Source organism: Embiotoca jacksoni, unplaced genomic scaffold (assembly GCF_022577435.1).
Source record: "Embiotoca jacksoni isolate LCO1_2020_lvr unplaced genomic scaffold, fEmbJac1.0.p SCAF_14, whole genome shotgun sequence".
NCBI lineage: Eukaryota > Metazoa > Chordata > Actinopteri > Embiotocidae > Embiotoca > Embiotoca jacksoni.
The window spans coordinates 17,051,507-17,071,991 of record NW_027185274.1 but is presented as its reverse complement, the minus strand read 5'-3'; the positions used below and the strand labels follow the sequence as shown (position 1 = coordinate 17,071,991).

At 42.0% G+C, this 20,485-nt stretch overlaps 1 protein-coding gene across 3 annotated transcripts in view; it reads left to right on the top strand.

Moving 5' to 3' along the window:
- The window catches only part of cadm1b (cell adhesion molecule 1b), a 161,332-nt gene extending 141,423 nt beyond the window's left edge, over positions 1-19,909 (top strand). The window contains exons 9-11 of one of the 3 annotated variants that reach the window (XM_069148362.1): positions 3,620-3,670; positions 19,380-19,508; positions 19,652-19,908. In XM_069148362.1, the coding sequence (XP_069004463.1) occupies positions 3,620-3,670; positions 19,380-19,508; positions 19,652-19,770 (299 nt within the window). In that variant the 3' untranslated portion in view covers positions 19,771-19,908. Of the gene's footprint in view, positions 1-3,619; positions 3,671-5,513; positions 5,892-19,379; positions 19,509-19,651 lie in introns of those variants that run through there. The other 2 variants (XM_069148363.1, XM_069148364.1) reach the window with 2 other exon arrangements.
- The last annotated feature ends 576 nt before the right edge of the window (positions 19,910-20,485 follow it).

Below are 20,485 nucleotides of genomic sequence, written 5' to 3'. Positions count from 1 at the left end.
ACCTTTGGGCTTTGTTTTTTTTTTTTTTTTTTTTATTTAATAGCTCACACAGTTCTTTATCCACCGCAGCACAGGCTCCAACCCTCTCAAACCCGCTGGAATAATGAAATAATATGAGCCTCATCAGGCTGAGCCTGACGGTTCGCGTTGTCAATTACAAATTCACGTGTATGGAAATACAGAAATGTGAAATACATTCAATAGGTTAAAATGAAGGCCGAGTGAGCAAAAATGTCTCATTTTGTTAACTTCCTCCTGCTCGATTCCTCTTTCTCCATGTTTTTATACGTGTTCACGCGCTTATTTATTTGTACATTTCCGTGATGTACGTGTTCAGTTGCATATAGACCAGAAAAGTGAGATCCGTTCACAAGTGGGCAAATTTTAATGCCAGGTATGAACAGGGCCTACCTCACACATATTGAAACAAAACAACAGCAACAACACTCCCTTTGCCACCTTGACTTCAGCCCGCAGTTGACTTTGTGACCTATAAATCTTTCACGGACAGAAAGTCTAAGATTCACAAGCCACTTAAAATTTGGGGTTTATCTGGGTTTTGACATAAAATGAGCAGACAGGACTTAAGGCTGTCTGAAAACTGTGTCCTTGTGAAACACAACGACTTTATCAAACACGCAACATAGTGCGAAGCAATTTTCAACACTTCAGCTTATATTTTTTCACAATAGGAATTCATTAGATTGAATCGTAACAACCTCTTTTGCCAACGCCTTGCTTTGATTTTGAAGGATAGCACAACTTTTAAGCAAGAAACAAACGGACAAAAAGAGACAAGGAAAATAGCTTCCTTCCTGTAGTGCTGGTGAGCAGGTTTAAGCAGGCACAGATAAACAATTTCTCCTACATTGTTTCACTTTATGGTTAAATTTTCTCATCAAATTCCTCACTGATACAAATGCTCCCTGAAAATATGGCCCCTGCAAATACACTCATATTTCAGCCCTCATAATGCTGAGCCCAGAGTCATCCAGCCTGGAAATTGCCCACGGAGAATTCTTGTTCATCTCGATATTATATGTGCCACATCCTATCCCAGCCTTTGTGAAGCCCCTCATCCCTGAATGGCCAATTTCCCCCTTCCAGACACTGACATTTCTGCTATCATACTGCCTTCGGTCACAGGGAAAGAAATCTATCCCACCCCCTTCTTCAAATACTGTCGGAGGAGAATCTCTTCCCGATACCCCCCTACCGCCATCAGCGCCACCTCTGCCATACACTCCATCCCCGGCGGCAACATCATGCTGTCCTTTATGTTTTATCATTTGTTTGGGAGTGTGTGGTTCCCCACTGCTGCCTTTTGATGGAGTTCAGACAGTAAAAGCATGGAGACAGCCAGCCAATTTCCCCCGCTGCGTCTCTCCCACAGCAAGGGGTCGTGCTATCTTCTCCCTGCACCATCGCCTGGGATATATCCCCCTGATGAGGAAGCTTTCTGCCCTCCTCGGTACTATTGCATACCTGAATTGCCCTCCATTTTGTCTTTCTGATTATTCGGTTTAGGGGTTAGCGACAGGCCTAACCAGTGCAGCGCGGGGCGGAGGACGCTGCCGGTGGCTCTGCTGTGCTGCAGCATGAGACCACCAGGGTGGTTTAATTTGCAGTTTGACTTAATTATTGTCAATGTGGAAAATAGCAATACCTTTTTATGATTGGCACGCACTATCATTCATTTTTAATTAGAAAATTCCTCAAAAATAGGAAACACAATAGCACACCATAATGAAAAATTATGGAACCTTTTTTTTTCTCCTTTGTATTTTCAGCCATGACAGTGGGATGACAATGAATAGCAGAGTTGGTATGCTGGTCTATGACTTTGGTCCCGACTGAAATATCTCAACAACAACAGGATGAAATTTGGTATAAACCTCCATGATCCTAACATGATGCATGTTGAACAGTTTGGTAATTCTGTCACCTGTCATGTAGCGCCACCATGATGTTTAGATTTTTGGTTTGAACTTAAATATGTCAGCAACTACTGAATGGGTTTGGGAAATGGGCAATTTGGTAGTCATTCATGATCTCCAGATGAAATATGCAAAATACTTTAGTGATTCCTTGATTTGTCCGGTGGCACCATCATGAGGGAATTTTTTTTTGTAAAATGCGATAACAACTACTTGATGCAGTGCCATAAAATCTGATTCAGGCATTCGTGGTTAGCAGAAGAAGGATCCCAATGGCTTTTTTTTTTTAAACTTCCACTAGTCGGCCAGTTTTCATGAAAATATCTCAATGTTTACTCAATGGATCGACTTAAAATCTGTTACAAACATCCATGACCCCTGGTCAATACGTCCTGTAGTGTCACTGTGACATAGCGACTTGGATTTTTAGTAAAATATAAAAAAAACTATTGAATGGACATCAATGAAACTTTAATCATTATAATTATTTTAACATTTTACCACTCGGGCAAGTCTTCCTTTTGTCCTTGACTTTGGTTCGTGACCGAACAACTGAAAAACTGACATTCATATCAGTTTCAGCTGTTACTGCGTGATCAGTGCAAATTAGAAAATGCTAGCACAGTAGCAAGCTAAAGTAAGACAAAAATGATACCCGTTAAAGATCAGCATGATAGCATTGACCCTGTGAGCATGTGAGCTTGCTGATATTAGCTTTCAGCTGAGTGCACCCACATTGCTAGAGAAATAGGTTCACATTTTCATGTTCATGTGTTTGTTGCCTTATATAAATTAGATCTGGTTGGTTTGGCTTTTGCATTGCAATTTCGTCCCCGTACTTCACACTGATCGCTTTGTTGACTGGCATTCGTCCGACGTTGGCATGTTGTCGACATGGCCGGTAGCGTGTTCCGTTTGAATGGATAAAAATGAATGAACAAATTCATTTTGGTGTCACTATATTATTATTATTATTATTATTAATATTATTATTATTATTATTGAGAAATTAGGAGAAATTGTTTAAGTTTTAGTTTTTTTGTAGTTCCAGTTCTTTTACATCTATTATTTAATGGATGATGATAACCTCCCTCAACATCGTGTTAGTCAGATAATTCAAACCATTCAAAACGTGTTTTTACACTGCAGATGAACTGAACCACGGTTTTAGTTTGATCCTGATTCCCGACCAAGACCACCTCTTTCGGTGGCATCGCATTTGTGTCCTTTGGTCCGGACTGTGGTCCGAAGCAACTTTCACCTCTGCTATTTTGGTTCAGACTAAAATGAAAAGGTCCGGATGAAACAGGATCAGTATCAAAGCACCCTCAGTAAAAATGAAGTGGGTATCTAGTTTTACTAGCACCACATTTCCTTATTTTGTTTCCTGGACAGTGTTGCCGTGCTGAGCTGCAGTGGATGATAAGTATATTTACTTTAATTAACTATTAATTAAGCTCACAAGCTATTTACAAGCACTTTAATTTTGAAAGACACTCACTTGATTTGACAAATTCAAGCTACTAGCGTGGGCTGAACTCGCACAGCGGCCTCAACACGTGCAGGTTATGATTTTTATAGTACAGCCTCTCACTTTCTATGACTTTTGTCTCTTTCTTTACTCTTGTATTTATTTCTTATACATGTTCTTTATTTATTTATTTTTTACTCTTTTCATCTAGATGCTCCCACTACTATGCCCACACCCACCACCAACCCAGTCAACACGCAAGGTACTGTATGCCCCCACTGCTCTCCCTCTCAGCAATCATGCGTGTGCATGCGAGTGTGTGAGCTTGCATGTACGTGTGATTGGGCCTTCGAGCTGAGAAATTACAAGGGCTTGTACAGGTAAGAGAGACGGGCCAGTTCCAATCAGATAGCGCTGCTGGAAGGTGACAATGAGGAGCGACAGCGCAGGGCTGTCAGAGACACCTGTCACAGCCTTTTTCCCGTCACATGTTTGATCCGAAAAAAGGCAGAGACTCTGCTTTGCTGCTCCGCTATCTTATCAGCATCTGCAGCGATATCGCGGCCGGCCCATCCATCATATTATAATGCCCTTTACATCTCCACAAATGCCAGTCACATTTCGTCTTTGCGAGGCCAAAAAAAAAAACAAAAAAAAAACATCAATAACTATTTTCTCAAAGACATACGAACTGAGTGAAAGGCAGTTCATTTGCAGTGTTTTTCACACAGCAACCTTTGGCTTCTTTTATGCCCTATTTTACTCTTTGATTTACCTCTGTTGCAAAAGTTCATTTTCATATTAACCATTACAAAAAAAAAAAAAAAAAATCTATTATTTCAAAAGCATCGGTAAGGCTAGACAGACGGTGTGGCAACCTTGGGAGTTGACATTTTGGATATGCCAGAATGTGACATTTCAATACAAAAACTATCCTTAAAGAATAGATGAGTTTATTAATAGCTGCTTCAGAGGTATGGCAATTTTGACTCTTTTGTCATGACCACTTTGAAAATCATATGGTCATGAAAATCTGAAGTGGCAATAAAATAAATAAGTGAGACTGCTTTGACAGTTTCACGTGGCAGCTTTCAGGCAGCGTTCATTCAATTAAAACACCTGGGTTTGTAGTGGTATTGCTGCATTAAGATATCACAAATCATGCCTCAGTATTTTTAAGGCTAAATGGGGATACACACTATACATCTCAGAGTGTCGGTTAAATGTTCCTTTGCAAGTCACGAGAGATGTCACAAGCACTTTGAAACAAACAAAATAAAATGCAAATGCTGGGTTTCTTTCCTGTTTGAAAAATAAACAGCTGCAAAATATACAAAATAAAAGATGATGTAAAACCAAATATCCTACATTAAAGAAAAGCAGATCTTTCTCTGAGAATGCTCCTCCGGTTGTTTTCACCATCAACAACAAAGTGACACGCAGCATGTTAGATTTCCATTCGCCGGCGTTATTAGCGGCGTTGTTGGCGTTCCCTCACCAGAGTACATTTTCTCTAGTCTTCATGACAACAGCTAATTACCGGCTTTACGGCAGTTAACCCTGCTCAAGCTCTCGTCCTCTTGTAGCGACTTTCTCGCTGATCCCGCAGTTGTCTACAAGCTATTTAGATCCGCTAGATAATTTCAGCATTAGCTTAGCAATTGGCGACACCGCTCTCTCTCTCTACCTCACACTCTGCTGCTTGTAGTGTCTTATGCTTAGTTCATTTATCTGCCTTAGCTGCACGTGTAATAAATGCTGTCTAATTACCGTGATGGAGGCGCGGCTCCGCCATAGACTGGATTTAAAAATAATTAAGTTGCTCGTTGGTTTTCTGGAGACTGGTTTTGAAGCTCGTTGTGGGTGTGGCGCTGACCGCCGCCACCTCGGCACGGCCCGGTTCGGCCGAACTGCCGGCTAATCGAAAAGTAGGCAAAGAGGTGGAGCCGAGGTGGAGCCGAGGTGGGGCCGAATGAAGCCTGGTTGCTGAAACCAGCACAGAGGAGGGTCTTCGTACAATAACAAATAATGCTCCTAAACGTTAGCACTCTTACTTGTGTAATACTTGACATTCAACAGGGCTATTGTTGTTTCAAACTCCACAGTACCATTCCGCACTGACGGGAAGTAACCGAAGCATGTGACGACATCCCCCGCCCAGCGTATCTGCAGCTTTAATTGTTTTACCCAGAAATGAACGTGTTTTCGTGCCCTCTGTTCAACTCAATAAACACACATCGATGGCTTCAATCCAACAACAGTATGGTGGTACTTAGTAACAATAAACACTTTTGTTCCATGTCCTACAACGGCTGCAGCTTTCTCGGACGGCTTCATTTGAAAATTCTTTACGTCGGCGGTCCCGCCCCTTTCCGCTACGACTCCAAGATGGCGACCGTTGAGGGTGAAAAATGGCCCAATGTGTTAACACAACATTTTTGGACCATTTTGAGTGCATCATCCAGGGACTTGTGGCACACCACATGTTTATATGCTTGTAAGTGTGAATGCATTTCTGAACTCAAAACAGTGAGTTTTAGTACGCAAGTACGCCATTTGGAAAACAGCATGAGACTTGTATAAGACTTGAAAGTGTTGAACCAACTGTAACAGTACCCGCCGTTCACTCAAAGCAGTCCCATCCTTAATTATGTGTATTTTGTAGCTTTAATATGATTTAAATGGGAGAGTTGTATTAATTAATGGGGGAATAAGCTCGTCAACCCAAAAGGATTTTCGTACAAGGCTGTGAACACATTTCTGCTGTAAGGTTGCTCATTTTAACGTGGGGTGTCTATTGGGATTGACCTGCTTTCAGACTCAGCCTCAAGTGGCCAAAAGAGAAACTGCAATTTTTTTTTTTTGGCACTTTCGTCCCCTTCTGCAGCCGGGAAGCGAGAGTGGCTGGTTTACCGTCCGAGGGAAGCGTCGCCTTAAAAGAGAGGCCCACGGTTCACCATCAACCAGCTCCCCAGAGCTGCACAGAGCGTGTCAGACGTAAATGGCACGGCTTTACAGATCGATTTATAAACATTATTGTCTCATCCTATATCTCATTTGAAAATATATTGATATACCTTAAAAAGGTGGATATACTGCCCAGCCCTGACATTATGAATCTTTTCATTAAAAATCAGGTGGTTTTAGAGAGATCTCCACTGTATATCTCACGGCTCCTTCCCCCCCCCCTGCATGTTTTTTTCTCATGTTTGTAATTTCCTCTTCAAACCTGCTTTTTTTTTTTTTCTAAGTATCCGCAGGACTGTACGCTAGAGATCTCGCTGCATTGCTGCGGCCTCATTTCAGAAACTCTGACTCGCTCTCCTCGCTCTCTCTGGGCGTGTCACAGTCAAACAGGAAGTTGCTTTGCAGCGCTGCGCATTACCCTGCAGTTTTCTCCTGAGCTCCTCTCTCCTCCGAGTTGCACTGATGCAGCCGTCTCTGTGTTTTCTGCTGTAACATTCCGGTAATTTCCGAAAGACAGGCTTGAAAGAGGATTTGCTGTGATTTATGCAGGACATGCTGGGAGGATGTAATTGAGCTTCCTTGCAGTTCACTACTCTTCTAAATACCCTGTCACAGGAGCAACGCTAAGCTGGCTCGCAGTAGATTGCTTTGCACTACCTTAATCAGCATAACAGCACACTATAGCATTTTCCTCTCGCCAACAAGGAAGCATACAGCACAATTTTCGAACTCGTCCATTATAAACACGGTGTGGGTTGGCATGGCGACTGACACCACCAGTGGTGACTTTCTGTTGTAACGACAGGCCGCTGAACAAACTGGTGATCCTGATGTATTAAAAAGGTAATAGCAGTGATTTTTTTTTTTTTTTTTTTTGCTGCGTACATCTTATTTATCATCACATCTCAGTTGAAGAGTCTGAGTTTATTTGTTGAAGTTTTTACACATTAGAAATAAAAGCGCTCGTAAATTGCACATCCCGAGTAACTGGGGAGGATAGGTTAATATACGTCTTCATAACTTATTGTAGCCAGTCATGTATTTGTAATTATTAGCCGATATATTGATCTGTTATTGAGCTGCAATTTTACCTATTTATTAACATTATTTATGGCCGTTTTGCACGGAGATCAGTTGGCTTTGTTTAATACATTTTTTGTTTTAGGTTTGTACTTTTAACATTGAATTAGTGTTCAAAGTGGCAGCCATTTTTGAGGACGCACCAAATGGGAAGCTAATAAAATAAACAAATGACCATAAATCAATGTCATAAACAGTGTACCGAATTGCACGTAGTCTGCGCATCTGAAAAGTGAAGCCAAGTGCCATAAAGTGTAATATCACTGAGACCCACTAGGGGCTGGCTCTAAAAAAACATAGGGCTCCAATAGATTCCCATTCGAAAAGCATCAACTTCTCTCATACTAAGCCAATAAAGTTTTCCCAACTACTTCACTCCTGATCAGTGCTCTGGTGGTCCTTCTGAAAATATTTCCAGCATTGATTAGATATCAGGCTTCAAACGGCGTGTCTGGTCAGATCCACCCCTCTCTCCTCCCCAGCTCGTCAAAATATGCTCACTTCGGGCTCCAAATTACCAAAACGGTGACGGCCAACATCCCAGACTTGATGCCTCAAAACCACAGTTCACAAAAAACAATAAGTGGGTCGCCACCTGATCAATACTTTGTAGTTTAAGTTCCTCTTTTCTCCACGTGGATCACGTAATCTACCTTTAAACATAATTTGTCTGTGAAATCTAAAAGCTTCCGGAGAATTTTGCAGACAGTTATGACACACTATACGATCACTTCCTATATTTTCTCCTCGGTGATGTTTCCATCAGCTGCCGGCCTACATGTTGTTTAGTGCAGTGGGGGAGTAAGCGCCACGATGAAGCTCAGAAACTCAAGAGTTGTTTGTCGTCTCGGCTCTTTCATGTTGGTTAAGTTTCACAGGAGTTCACGTTGTCAGGTCTTTCAATGTCTTAAGAGATGCGGAGAGGAGTGTTTGAGTGCGCGAGTGTGACTGTGGACCTCTAGGGAGGGATGAGTCACTGTTTCAGAGGAGCATCTCTTTCATGAGTTTTAGACCTAGTTTCTCTTCCAGTGTTTTTAATGACTATTTACAGTAAAACTAGAAGCTTTGAGATGACATGTTGTATCGAGACATCTGCGACCTCCTCTCTCAGCGGTCCAAACACTTGATCCGGGCATGTCGCGCCGGGCACAGGAGCACGTAGCGGTCCGCTGACAAATGATTCACTAATGGAGCAGAGCAGATGGTTACAGCGCTGCAGAAAGAAATACAACCGCCCCACTGGTTCTGTGTTCGTGGTCGTGTTTCCTTTGTGGCAGAGGGGAGAATTCATCCAGAATCTCCAGCTCAGAGGGAATAAAGGGAGTCTTTGGCGATAATGCTCCAGCTCGTCAGATGCTCACAGATGATCCAAGGCAGGGACATCATATCCTGGCTAAGCCTCTAGTAAGCCCACCTCCCCCTCCAAACCCCATCCCCCTCTCCCAACATGTCGAGAGGAACCAGGCGAAAGACGGGCGACAATGAATGCGGTCGTAGACTTGATTGGAAACGGCCCATGTTTGCTGCAACTCCACCGTCTGAGCCAAATTGTTGTTTTAAGTGGGACCTAAATCTTAATTTGATTTGATTTTTGATTTGATTTTATACACTTTATTAATCCCCGAGGTGAAATTTCTTCACTACAGCAGGGGGTCTCTCAGGGGGGAGCTGCTGCAGCAGGCTGCCACTAGCGCGGCGCCAGGTAACCTGACCTGAGGTGCATGTTTTTGGATGATGGGAGGAAGCCGGAGAACCCGGAGAGAACCCACGCAAGCACAGGGAGAACATGCAAACTCCGCACAGAAAGGCGAAGGATGGACGCGGGCGGTGAGGGGGTTGATGTCGCCCCTCGCCTTTATAGTTCCGGGTTCAAGTTCGTACTCAAGTCTCTCTGGAAATAGCACTTAAGATCCGAGCTGATAAACAATGTTGATGCATTTATCTGAGCCGCTTAATACTTCAGATACACGCAGGCTGCCCGTCCTTCCTGCCGGAGGTTGTTGGATCACACCGACGGATGAAATCAATGCTTTCAGACGGTACAGAGTTTTTCCCGAGTTTCAGGAAAGCATAGGTGCCGTGGTAGCGGTGGGCAGTTATTTGAATAAAAACGATGCATTTTCACAATCTTTTATGACAATATTCATTAGAAAAATGCAATGTTATTAAACTGCAATTTTCCCAAAGCTACAAAACATTGGAACAATAAAGTTTATAATAAAAGGATTTGAAACTGCAATTTTCCCATCCTCCCATAGTCAGTGTAGAGTGTAGGTAAAATTATATTTTCATTTACCCATACTCTTATCAGTCCGGTTGTTTTATCAGTAACACTGGTGGTATTTTTTATTTTTTTTCCATTACAAAAAAAAACATTATTTTTATTAAATCACAATTTTATTAAATGAATCGATTTGGAACAGGAATAGAAAGATTTAAATTTTAACTATGAAAAAAATATTGTTTTAACATCAGCAACAGTAATGTTTACAACAGCAAAGTCAAAATAAACTCAATAATATCTCGGTGGAGAGAAATTTAAAAATGTCAATATGATAAATGATTTGCCTGAAATCAAAATACTGAGAGAAGTTTAGAAAGAATGAAGAACATCGTCAGTCAGGGGGAGAGGGGTGGTTTGAGGGAGGGGGGTGGTTGACATCTCAAGCTAACTTGACAGGAGTTTGACAAGTTTTAATAAACATGACATCAACTGGTCCACCTTAAAAAAGGTCAGCCCACCTTAAGAAAGGCTTAACTATTCACATAGCTGAGCTCCACCCAAACCAGTTGCATCAGCTTCTTTTATGTGAACAATAACAAACTGATACTCAACGCACACAATTTGTGTCCCTGCAGCTTAAATTCAACAGCATTTGCAGTTGTTTTTTTTCCTGTATGCTTCTAATTTGAAAAGTGGCAAAATTCAGCCAACCAGCGGTGCAACTTTATTCTCTCATTAACTCAGTGACAGACACAGCCAAAAATATTGTATTCATCTAATATATGAGCAGTCGTTTCTTTTTCTGCTATCATGTCGATATTGACTTGGACAAGTCAAAAAGTAAATAATTAAAACATGGTAAAATGGAAAAAAAAACAAAAAACATATCGTTCAAACCTTCAGGGAGCTACTTGGAAACAAGTAACGAGCTACTGGTAGCTCGCGAGCGACGGGTTGGAGACCCCTATAGACACACGCTGCACACGGCTACGCTCACACAGCTGGACTGCTAACTTCATATCCTGCTCCGGTGTTTCGGCCGCCAGCCTCACCGTCTTATACACACACGCGCACAAGCTACAGTCAGCATATTTGTTTTATGTTGATTCTTCTTAGGCACTCTGAATAAACATTTGGGCCCAGCACCAGTAAGAGTTATAAATGGGAGGAACACACTTCCTTGGGTTTTGGGTTAGAAAAAAATAATAATGGAATAAAGACATCTAGAAATATTTAGCATTTTAAGTAGGGTGACAATACAGAGGTGTGCATGTATTTCTATTTTTTGTTCTACTTCCTTTTTCATGTAAAACACCAGTTTAAGGGGAATTAGTTAATCCTGTTTGGTCTTTTGAGAGTGTGTGTGTGTGTGTGTGTGTGTGTGTGTGTTCCGTTAAAACTCTTTTTAACGCAGAGACTAAACAGCTGTTTGGTGTGATGAGTTAAAGGGGAATTTCTGACGTCGACAGCCTTCTGGTTTGCAGACAGCACAAAGCTGTAAATTAAGTGACAATAAGAGCTTTGCAAGCAAACATTACACCGAGCACAAGGCCAGAGTCCGGCCTCTGGACTGCACCCTTTGGGCCTGATAGTACTTCTTACGATATCGGGGGGGGGTTTTTGGGGTTTTTTTTTTTTATTGCTTGCTCGGCTATACTGTCAGGGATTCTCCTTTTTTTTTTTTTTTTTTTCTTTTTTTTTTTTTTCTTAAGATCTTTACGATTTAATCATGAGATGCACAGAATACATTCAGGGTTATTGGCATGTCTTCGTTTTGGCACAACACATGAGATGTTTGTTTTTTTCCTGGTGAGAGAATCGTGACTTGGTGACAGGTGGTATTTTAGGAATGTGTCTAAGGCAGCTTTTCAGATGTGTTTTGTTCATTGTTCCCACCCAGTGTTGATAGACTTTAGGTGTTGGCAGGTTCTCAACGCCGTTTACTTTCTGTTTTAGTCCTTGTACACTATTGACTGGAACAAAGACTGCATTTAGTATTCAAGACAATTAGTCATTAAACACTGCTTTAACTATGGATCAAATTCCCTTTGAAGTATGTCATTGGTAAAGAAAATTAAAAAGCACTTAGAAATGCTTATTTGTTTTATTTTTCTCACGTGTGTTTACTTTGATTCATGGTCGGGATTGTTTTTTTTCTGATATGCAGTTTTTTTGTTTCATTCCTTAAAACACTTGTTAAAGAAAGAAAATATTGTAATGGTACATTTTAATTGGTCTCCAGGGAAATGGGTCAGTAATGCTGGCCCACCCTGAAGAGTATTTCACAGCTGTAATATCTTTTTTTTTCTTCCGTGGAGCAGTGATAAATCATTGAGAGCTTTTCTTAGCAACTTAAGGTTTGTTTTATGTGGCTGTGAGCTCACACTGTGTTCCTAATTTTCAGCTGATAAAGAGTACTTTTGTGGCACGTTGCTTTTAAAAGAGAGCAAATGTTTTTTCCTGTTGCCATCCTTCTCTGTTGCATTGATCTCCCAGGGGGGGAGGGAGGGGGGAAGCACTTTTCAGGGGAAGGCCGAGGTTTAGATGGGCGCTTCTCTCTTTTGTGTGCAGAATTTTTTGCCAATCTCAAAAAGACACAATAATCTGCCATCAGGGAGTTCAAGTTCACCGTGACAATTTCCATTCATTTGCTCCACTTTTAAATGTTGTATTTGTAAATTTTTAAATCATATTTTTGAATAATACAATAGAAAGGACTCTGGGAATCTATTTAGCGGGCGAGCAGCGGCATTGGAATTCAGCCGTGGACGATGTTGTGCTCCGTTGACAGTCAGCTACAACAGCAGAACAAGGAAATGATTTGGTGGAGATTGCCCCGCGTACGTGAATTTCATTACGTTTCCTTTTCTAACGGCAACAAATGCAGGAAGCCACGGATGTTAGCGTTTTAAATGCTGCATTATCCTGCCACTGTAAAGGAATTGGTTGCTGTGAGGGTCCATTCACTGCAAGCAGAGGTTTTTCTGTGTCCATGGAAGAGAGTCATTGTTCCAATTATACCCATGTAATTACACCTATAAATTATAATGCATTTGTGTTTGTTTGTGTGTGTGTGTGGGGGGGGGGGGGGGGTTCTACACCTCATTATGTGAAGACTTTATACAAAAAAAAAAAAAAGAGACGGGAAATCTGAAATCATGTCTCCATGTAATCAGCCTGGTGACAAGCTCGCAGGTCTGATCTCCACGGTGACGGTCTAATAGGATGCTCTGTTGCTGACCAGAGCGGCAATTAGTCATTCCAGCAGAGAGATTGAAAGGTGCGACTGTAAAGCATGTGGCACCGGGAGTTCAGGGGAGCAGATTTCACCGTCGCGCAGTCACAGGCATCAGTTGCAAATCCTCTTTATTCCCCCATAAATCCCTGCGGCTGTGAACATCCTGTCAGGGCTCCGGTGTGGGCATGTCAACAGTCCCCGATCGAGTTGTGAGCGGAGCTGTGCCGGCGGTATGGACACCAGCCACATTACACACATAATCAAATTCTACTTAATTAAAGTGAAAGGCCACAAGGGCTCCTGTTATAACGCTGTCTGTCATTCTGAGGTTTGTTTTTTCTAATCCAAGCACCTTCTAGTCTTTTATATATATATATATATATATATATATATATCGCACTCTTGATCCTGCATGTGTTCGAGTTCTGAAGGACAAAGGAGGAGGGACAAATGATCAAAATGACAATGAGACACTTCAGGCAGAAGTTCTTTCTTCTTGTCGAGGCCAAAGATCAGTACTTCTGGAGCATTTCAAGCAAAAACTACTATTTGATTATCCCCCGCTGCACACAGAAAGAAAGAGGCTCACTCCGGCCGTGAACTTTAGCTCAACAAATACCATTAAACTTCGAAACCCCCTCGCCTCCAACAAAGCCAACGAGAAGCACGCGTTTAGCTTCACGCTAAAGCTTTAAGTCGAGGGTCGTTGTATGTTCTGCACATCCAACATCAAACTCACTTCCTCTGGCGACTGAAGCGAGCCGTCGATTGTCGATTTGTGGGTGGACCGTCCGCTCGTGCAGTTCGATTCCTCGTGTCCACTTGGCAAAGTGTGTGTGTGCATGTGAAAGTAAATTCACCCGTTTATCATTATTCATATGTTAATCGTCTATTCATATTCATGTATCTCCAAGAGCTTTGGATGTCTCTTTGTTTTAAGCTTGACCTTGCGTGATTCCAAGTCCAGTTTAAGGTTAGTGTGTGTGTGTGTGTGTGTGTGTGTGTGTGTGTCTGAACATGTTTTTATATCCCAGTGCCAAAGAAAAACTGAATACACACCAACCCAGAGGTACAGCCTGCTATTTGAGGGTTAAAACTTGGTTTTAGGGTTAGATTAGGTTTAGGTTTCGGTGTAGGTCAGGATCAGGGTCAGGTTAAGGTTAAGGTTAGGCATTGCATTGTGATGGTTGAGGTTAGAGTACGGGGGCTAGGACTGCATTACGTCAATTCATTGTGAAACAAACGCGCGTTTGTGTGCGAAACATGATTTTGGATAAGGTCACGAATTATATCAAATGATGCTTTTTGGTGACTGTATACTATAAAGGCCAGAGCTTTTCTATCTTAAGCTTCGAGGTGGTTTGAAGACGACGAGTGTCTCCTTATTTCGCTGTATGATAACATATAATTAACTTTTCAATGACCTGCAAGTGTTGAATGCTTTCCTTTTAGTTCTCAGCATTGAGCAGTTTTTCCACAACAAAGCGAGACACTAAACCACAATGCTGCCTGATGTCGGGCATGCGTGTGAATGGGTGAATACAATGTGTAACACACTCTGCATACGATCACTACAGTAGAAAATGCAGTCTGATTACCATTCAGAAAAAGACGGTCCACTTACTGTTGTTCTCTGAAGCATTCATCCGGCTGTTGGGGGCGTCCTCATGGAGACATCTGTAGGTGTCAACGTCACAAATTTAATTAAAAAAAGGCTTTTACAAAAGGTTGTGATGTTATAAAAATGTGTATGTATGCTGTTAAATTACTGTTCCAGAGAATTGTGTTCACATAAGGCTGTTCAGTCCTTCCTTATGGAGTGTTTTTTTTAGTGAGTAACTCGCATAATTTGAAAAGAATGAACTTTTGTATGAATTCATCACTTTTAATTGGTTAATCCAGCCATTCATGGTCTGTGGCTTATCTTGGTCCATGCTCTATTAATTAAATTATTGTCATATAGTGTTATAGAGTTGGATGGAATGAGGAAATTAAATTGCTCTATATGATATCTTTTTATTTATTTTTATTTTTTTAAGTCTTAAACTGAATTTGGTGATCGCTACAGAAACCTTTAAATCGTTATCATATGACCTTTATTTCCATCGCAGAAATGATGTAGCACAGCCTGTTTTCAAGTCTATTATAATGGCAAATCACAACATACAGTAGGTCATCTAAGGGCACACTACATAATAAGGTCGAGACCTCACAACATTATAGAGAGAAACCAAACAATTTAGCAAGTCCCTCAAGATCGAGAGCTGGAAGGGAAATATCAGCAAGTTGATATTTGCAGAGGTATACTGGTATCGCTAAATACGAAAACTTTTTTTTTTCAGTTAACATAACACAGAAAATAGACACAAGGAGTATTTTAAAAATTGTTCTGTTTGTGTTTTTTTTTTTTTAGGTACTTGTAATTATTCAATTCTCTGTTTCGATTCAGGGAACTGAAAATATCCTGCCTCCATTATATATCTTAAAAGGGTTTCAATGACAGACTTACAGTTATTAATAACAGACCTGCAAAATATAGGGCAGTAAAAACGGTGCCAAAACACTCAAAAATAAAAATTAGGTCGCGGGTAAAGGGGCATTCTCTGACGTAAAAAACTTTGCGTGATTTTAATATGCAAATGAAGCCTTTTAGAGATTAGGTTACAATAAGACATCTTGTTTTGTTAAACACGTACATTTTATTGAATTCCTAGAATTGTATTTTTAAATATCTCCTAGTAAAGATGTGTATCTATACATCCTGTACATACAGTATGTATGGAAAGAATAACAATAACACAAAAAGATATCGGGAATGTTTTAACTCCCCGATACGGGTGGCGGTGGCTCAGCTGGTAGAGCAGATTGCCCACTAATCATAAAGTTTGCAGTTCAATCCCTAATCCACACGCTTGAAGTGTTGTTGGACGAGACACTGAACCCTCAAGTTGCTCCCCACGGCCAACACTGCTGTGTGAACGCAAAGCGCTTTGAGCCTGCTATGGTGATAAAGCGCTGTAGAAGTGCAGAACATTTACACTTTAATCTCAGCGTCAGCCTCGAAAATGCCGCATTAGTCCGGGTCGAGAAGAATCCTCTGACAGAGGCAGACTCGGAGGTGGGCGGATATCGGCCTCGAGCGTTGAGGGTGAGGGGAGAGCGGACAGTTTATGATGACTTTTAGACCACAATATAAGTAAAGCTCTGAAAACACTGCAGGCTACATTTCCCATTATGCAACCAGCATCATCTTTTCACCGCACGATATTAAAATGTGAGACATTAAGTATGTTTGTAGAAGTGGAGCACACGGCTCACCTTCATGTTTGAAACCATATTGCAATACACTTTAGACCTCTGTGTTGCATTGCATTACATTACACATCTCACAATCTCCTGTCAGTATGTTGCAGACTGTTTCCACGCCACGAAACGAATGAAGAGGAGCACGAACGAGACATATTTATTGCCTGTATATTGAATTTGAGACCAGCTGTCGTACATACAGAGCCGATAAACGGAAAACCAGTGTTTGGAAGTGTACTTAATGTAGGCAACACTAAAATGCACCTAACCTGAACAGCTGATACTGTAGGCGTTATGGGATTTTTTTTTTGTAATTTTTTTTTTTTTTTTAGTTTCTGGCGCGAATTTTTCCACCCGGTAAATAAAACTCTCCCTCGGTGTGCAGAGGCAGGCAAGACCCTGCGTGTTTTCCTGTGGGTGTGTCAGACGGAAGACAGCCGGGGAGCAAGGTGAGGCCAGGAAGGTGTGGAGGAAGGGAAGGTGTGGTGGGCGGGAGGGAGGGAGGGAGGCAAGGAGGGAGGGGGAGAAGCGACAGGACTGCGCACAGGCCATTTAGTGGGTGCATGTTCATTAGCATGGAGCATGGGCCGGTCCCTCTCCTCGGGGAATGAGCTGCGCTGTCTGACATCCCCGACACAGTAAACAAAACCCGCTCCCCGCTCCGCTGATGCACGGCGGCGGCAGCGGCGGCAGCGGCGGCGGGTCCATTTTAAGAGAGCGCTCAACTGAAACAAAAAAACGTTTTCATTAATTAAGTTTTATTGTAGCTCCATATCAGAGATGTCCTCGTGCAGAGCGAATGAAAGTTAAAAAAGGGTGTTGATTGGGTGCTGGTTGAGATGCGACCGTGTCACTCGTCTCGGAGCCCTCAAGTCGACTTATTACGCCTCACAGTGTTGAGAAATCCTGCACTCTCCACTGGTCTTCTATCAAAATCATTCAAGTTCAGGGCATGACTAGTGAGATTGATGGAAAATTGAGCTGCTCTCTCATGCAGCAAAGAACAGTGCAGCCGTTCCCTCACCCGCCACTCCTCCATCAGTCCGAATGTGCACAGATATAGACTATTGATAAATGCCTCTGAACTATTCTGAGACTGGGAATTTAAAGGCTTCAGATTTTGCCTTGTTCTTCTGTGGTGCACGGATAAATCTGGCCAAGTGCGAGACAGTGATACTCTCTGACACCTGAGGCAGCCACGTATTTCTCTGCATGGGGACACCAGGCGCCAATTTATCTCCAGACCTGAGTCAATTTCTGATGATTGAGCTCTATAACTTCCAGAAATGGCCTCTTAAATCACACTGTATTTTACAGCGTGTGAAGTCTTGCTGAAATTGCAGACGGTGTCTACTGTTTCATGGTGAAATAACCGTCTTCAAACATTTTTCAACCCGAGCTCTCTCAAGGGGTTCGGGCAGCCATATAAGCTAGGAATGCTCTTGTAACGAGCTGGGTTCGACAGTATTACGCCACAAATGTACACTTTATAACTTGAGAGAGACATCTGCCTGTATTTCAACATGTTCAGGCAGTAGATAATACTGTATATTCAAGGAATATTTCATCATTTTGGCAAGTATATGCATGTCTCTTGGATGAAAAGATCAATACAACTACAAACAAAAAGTCTGGACACTAAATTAAAAAAAAGAATGAAATGATTTGCAAATTATGTAAACTCATATTTAATTGAAAATGTCCTAAAGACAACACATTAAATGTTTAAACTGAGAATTTTTATTTTGTTTATGAAAAATATATGCTCATTTTGAATTTGATGAAGTTTAAAAAATGTGGACATTAAATTGCATTAACTCTTCTTTTTCCAACACGTTTGAGAAATGATGAGACCATTTGCAGGAGTTTTTAAAGTGAAACGTTCTCCCATTCTTGCCTGATACAGGATATCAGCTACAGTTCGGGGTCTTCTTTGTCGTATTTTTTGTTTCATGACACACCAAATGTTTTCAATGGGTGACAGGTCTGGACTGCAGGAGGCCAGTTTGGCGCTCCGACTCTTCTCCAGCAGATCCATGCTGTTGGAATACGTGCAGAATGCAGGTTTGGCCTCGTTTTCCCACTTTAGTCCAGAGAACACCACGCCCATGATTTCCAAAAACAATCTCAAATTTTGATTTGTTAAGACCACAGGACAGTTTTCCACTTCACCTCAGTCCATCTCAAATGAGCTCGGGTCCCCAGAAGGCGGCGGCGGTTCTGGATCCGATACAGTGAGGAACTGTGTTCACAGACGATGGTTTTCGGAGGCGTTTCTGAGCCCATGCAGTGATTTTAACTACAGAGTCGTGTTTCTGAAGCAGTGACGCCTGCGGCCCGAAGATCACGGCCATCCAATATTGATTTTCAGCCTTATCCCTCGTGTAGAGATTTGCTGGCATCAAATTCAAAATGGAGCATATATCTTTAATAAAACAATTCAGTTTCTCAGTTTCATCATTTGATGTGTTGTTTTTGTTCTAGTTTCGATTCCGTATGGCTTTATATCCGTCTCTCTCTGAACTCTTTGATCACACCTCGTACAGTCACAAGAGTGGTTTTGACTTTCTCATTTAACTCTCAGCAAGCAAGCAAATTTAAAAATGTTCAACCTGTATAATGTGAAAGGATTTGGTTAATTTGGATTCATTTGAATTTGAATGGTTTCATGGACAGTGGGATGATAAAACTGCATATAAAGCTGGGAGGGAAATTAGTGAGGACAAATTCAACATTGTAGAGAATAAAAAGCCTCATTTTTGGTTATTATCAAGTTGAATTACTGGCAGTGGCTTACAGGATTTGTCAGGAAGTAAGAACTAAATAGTTTGTTGCCAATTTGTGGGCTGTTTAGTGGCACATTGTGAACCATTTCCCATCCTCAAAGGACCAACTTGTGCCGTGGTATCATCTCATTTTTATTGGTAAACAAAATAAGATGGCATTTTTCTACACAGCCTTTTCAGGAGTTTCCACTCTGTGGGAAGGTCATGCTAAAATGCTTTGAGACAAAACAAACCAATTTGTTTATTTTGGCAGGCTAATAATTTAATGGCCAAAACTTCCAGTGCAGTCAGTGAAACGACATTAGCTTTGTTACTGGCTGAGAAGGTTTGCTGATCATGAAATTATTTACAGTTATTGTCCTGTTTTTAGACTCCAGAGCCGGCGATGGGGCACCGCAAAAAATTGACCATGCTGTCATCGGAGGAGTGGTTGCCGTGGTGATGTTTGCCATCCTCTGTGCACTCATTGTTCTTGGTCGATACTTCGCCAGACACAAAGGTAAAGCACCAGCCATTCAATCATACTCGTTCAAGAACACATCTTACGAGTTTGAGTGCTTTTTACAACCGGTGAAGTGTAATGGGATTGAAGTGCACGACGGGAGCGGGTCTGAGGCTAATTTGTCTGCACTCTGTTCGCAGGAACTTACTTCACACATGAAGCCAAAGGGGCGGACGACGCAGCCGATGCAGATACGGCCATCATCAACGCGGAGGGGGGACACAACAACACAGACGAGAAGAAGGAGTATTATATCTAAACTGGACAGGCCAGGAGAGGCGGGTGGAGACGCTGCTGGTGGTGGTGGTGTTGGTGGTGCTGTAGGAGCATTATGTCTAACTCTGATTGGTTACGGGACGGCGAGGGGGTGGGTGTGTGTGTGTGTGTGTGTGTGTGTGTGTGTGTGTGTGTTGGGGGAGGAGGGGGCGGGGGGCAAGAGTTAAAGAGGGGGAAGGAAGAAAGGAAAACAGTGGAAAGTAAGACTGACGTGGCCAAGTGGTAAGAGGAGGTGTTGCCGTGTCTCCTATCCGGACCGTTCCTGGATTGCTGGCGCCTATTCTGTACAGTTCAATTATTTTACAGACAATTTTGTGCCTTGTTCTATTTCTTTTGTTTGTTTCGTTGTTTACCCTTCACATGCTTGTTGGATTGGATTTTCCCCAACCATGTACTTCACCTGATCCTTTGCTCCGTTTTGGCTTTCGGAGGAGATTAAATGGCTCTGGTGTTTGTCCATGTGTGCTGCAGCTAGCTTTTAGCTGATGTGCCCAGATTTGAGGAGCCGACTCATCCACACTTTGTTTTTGAGTAATCTCCAGAGAGTTAGTAGATGGAACACGGTGTCAACACATCCCCCCCCCCACCCCACCCCACTGGGTTACAGTCCAAAAGTTACTGTGGTGATCGCTTCTATAGTCGTGAGTAATAATGCTCATCATAGAATGTATTTGTTCATGGAAGTGAAGTAGGAGTGT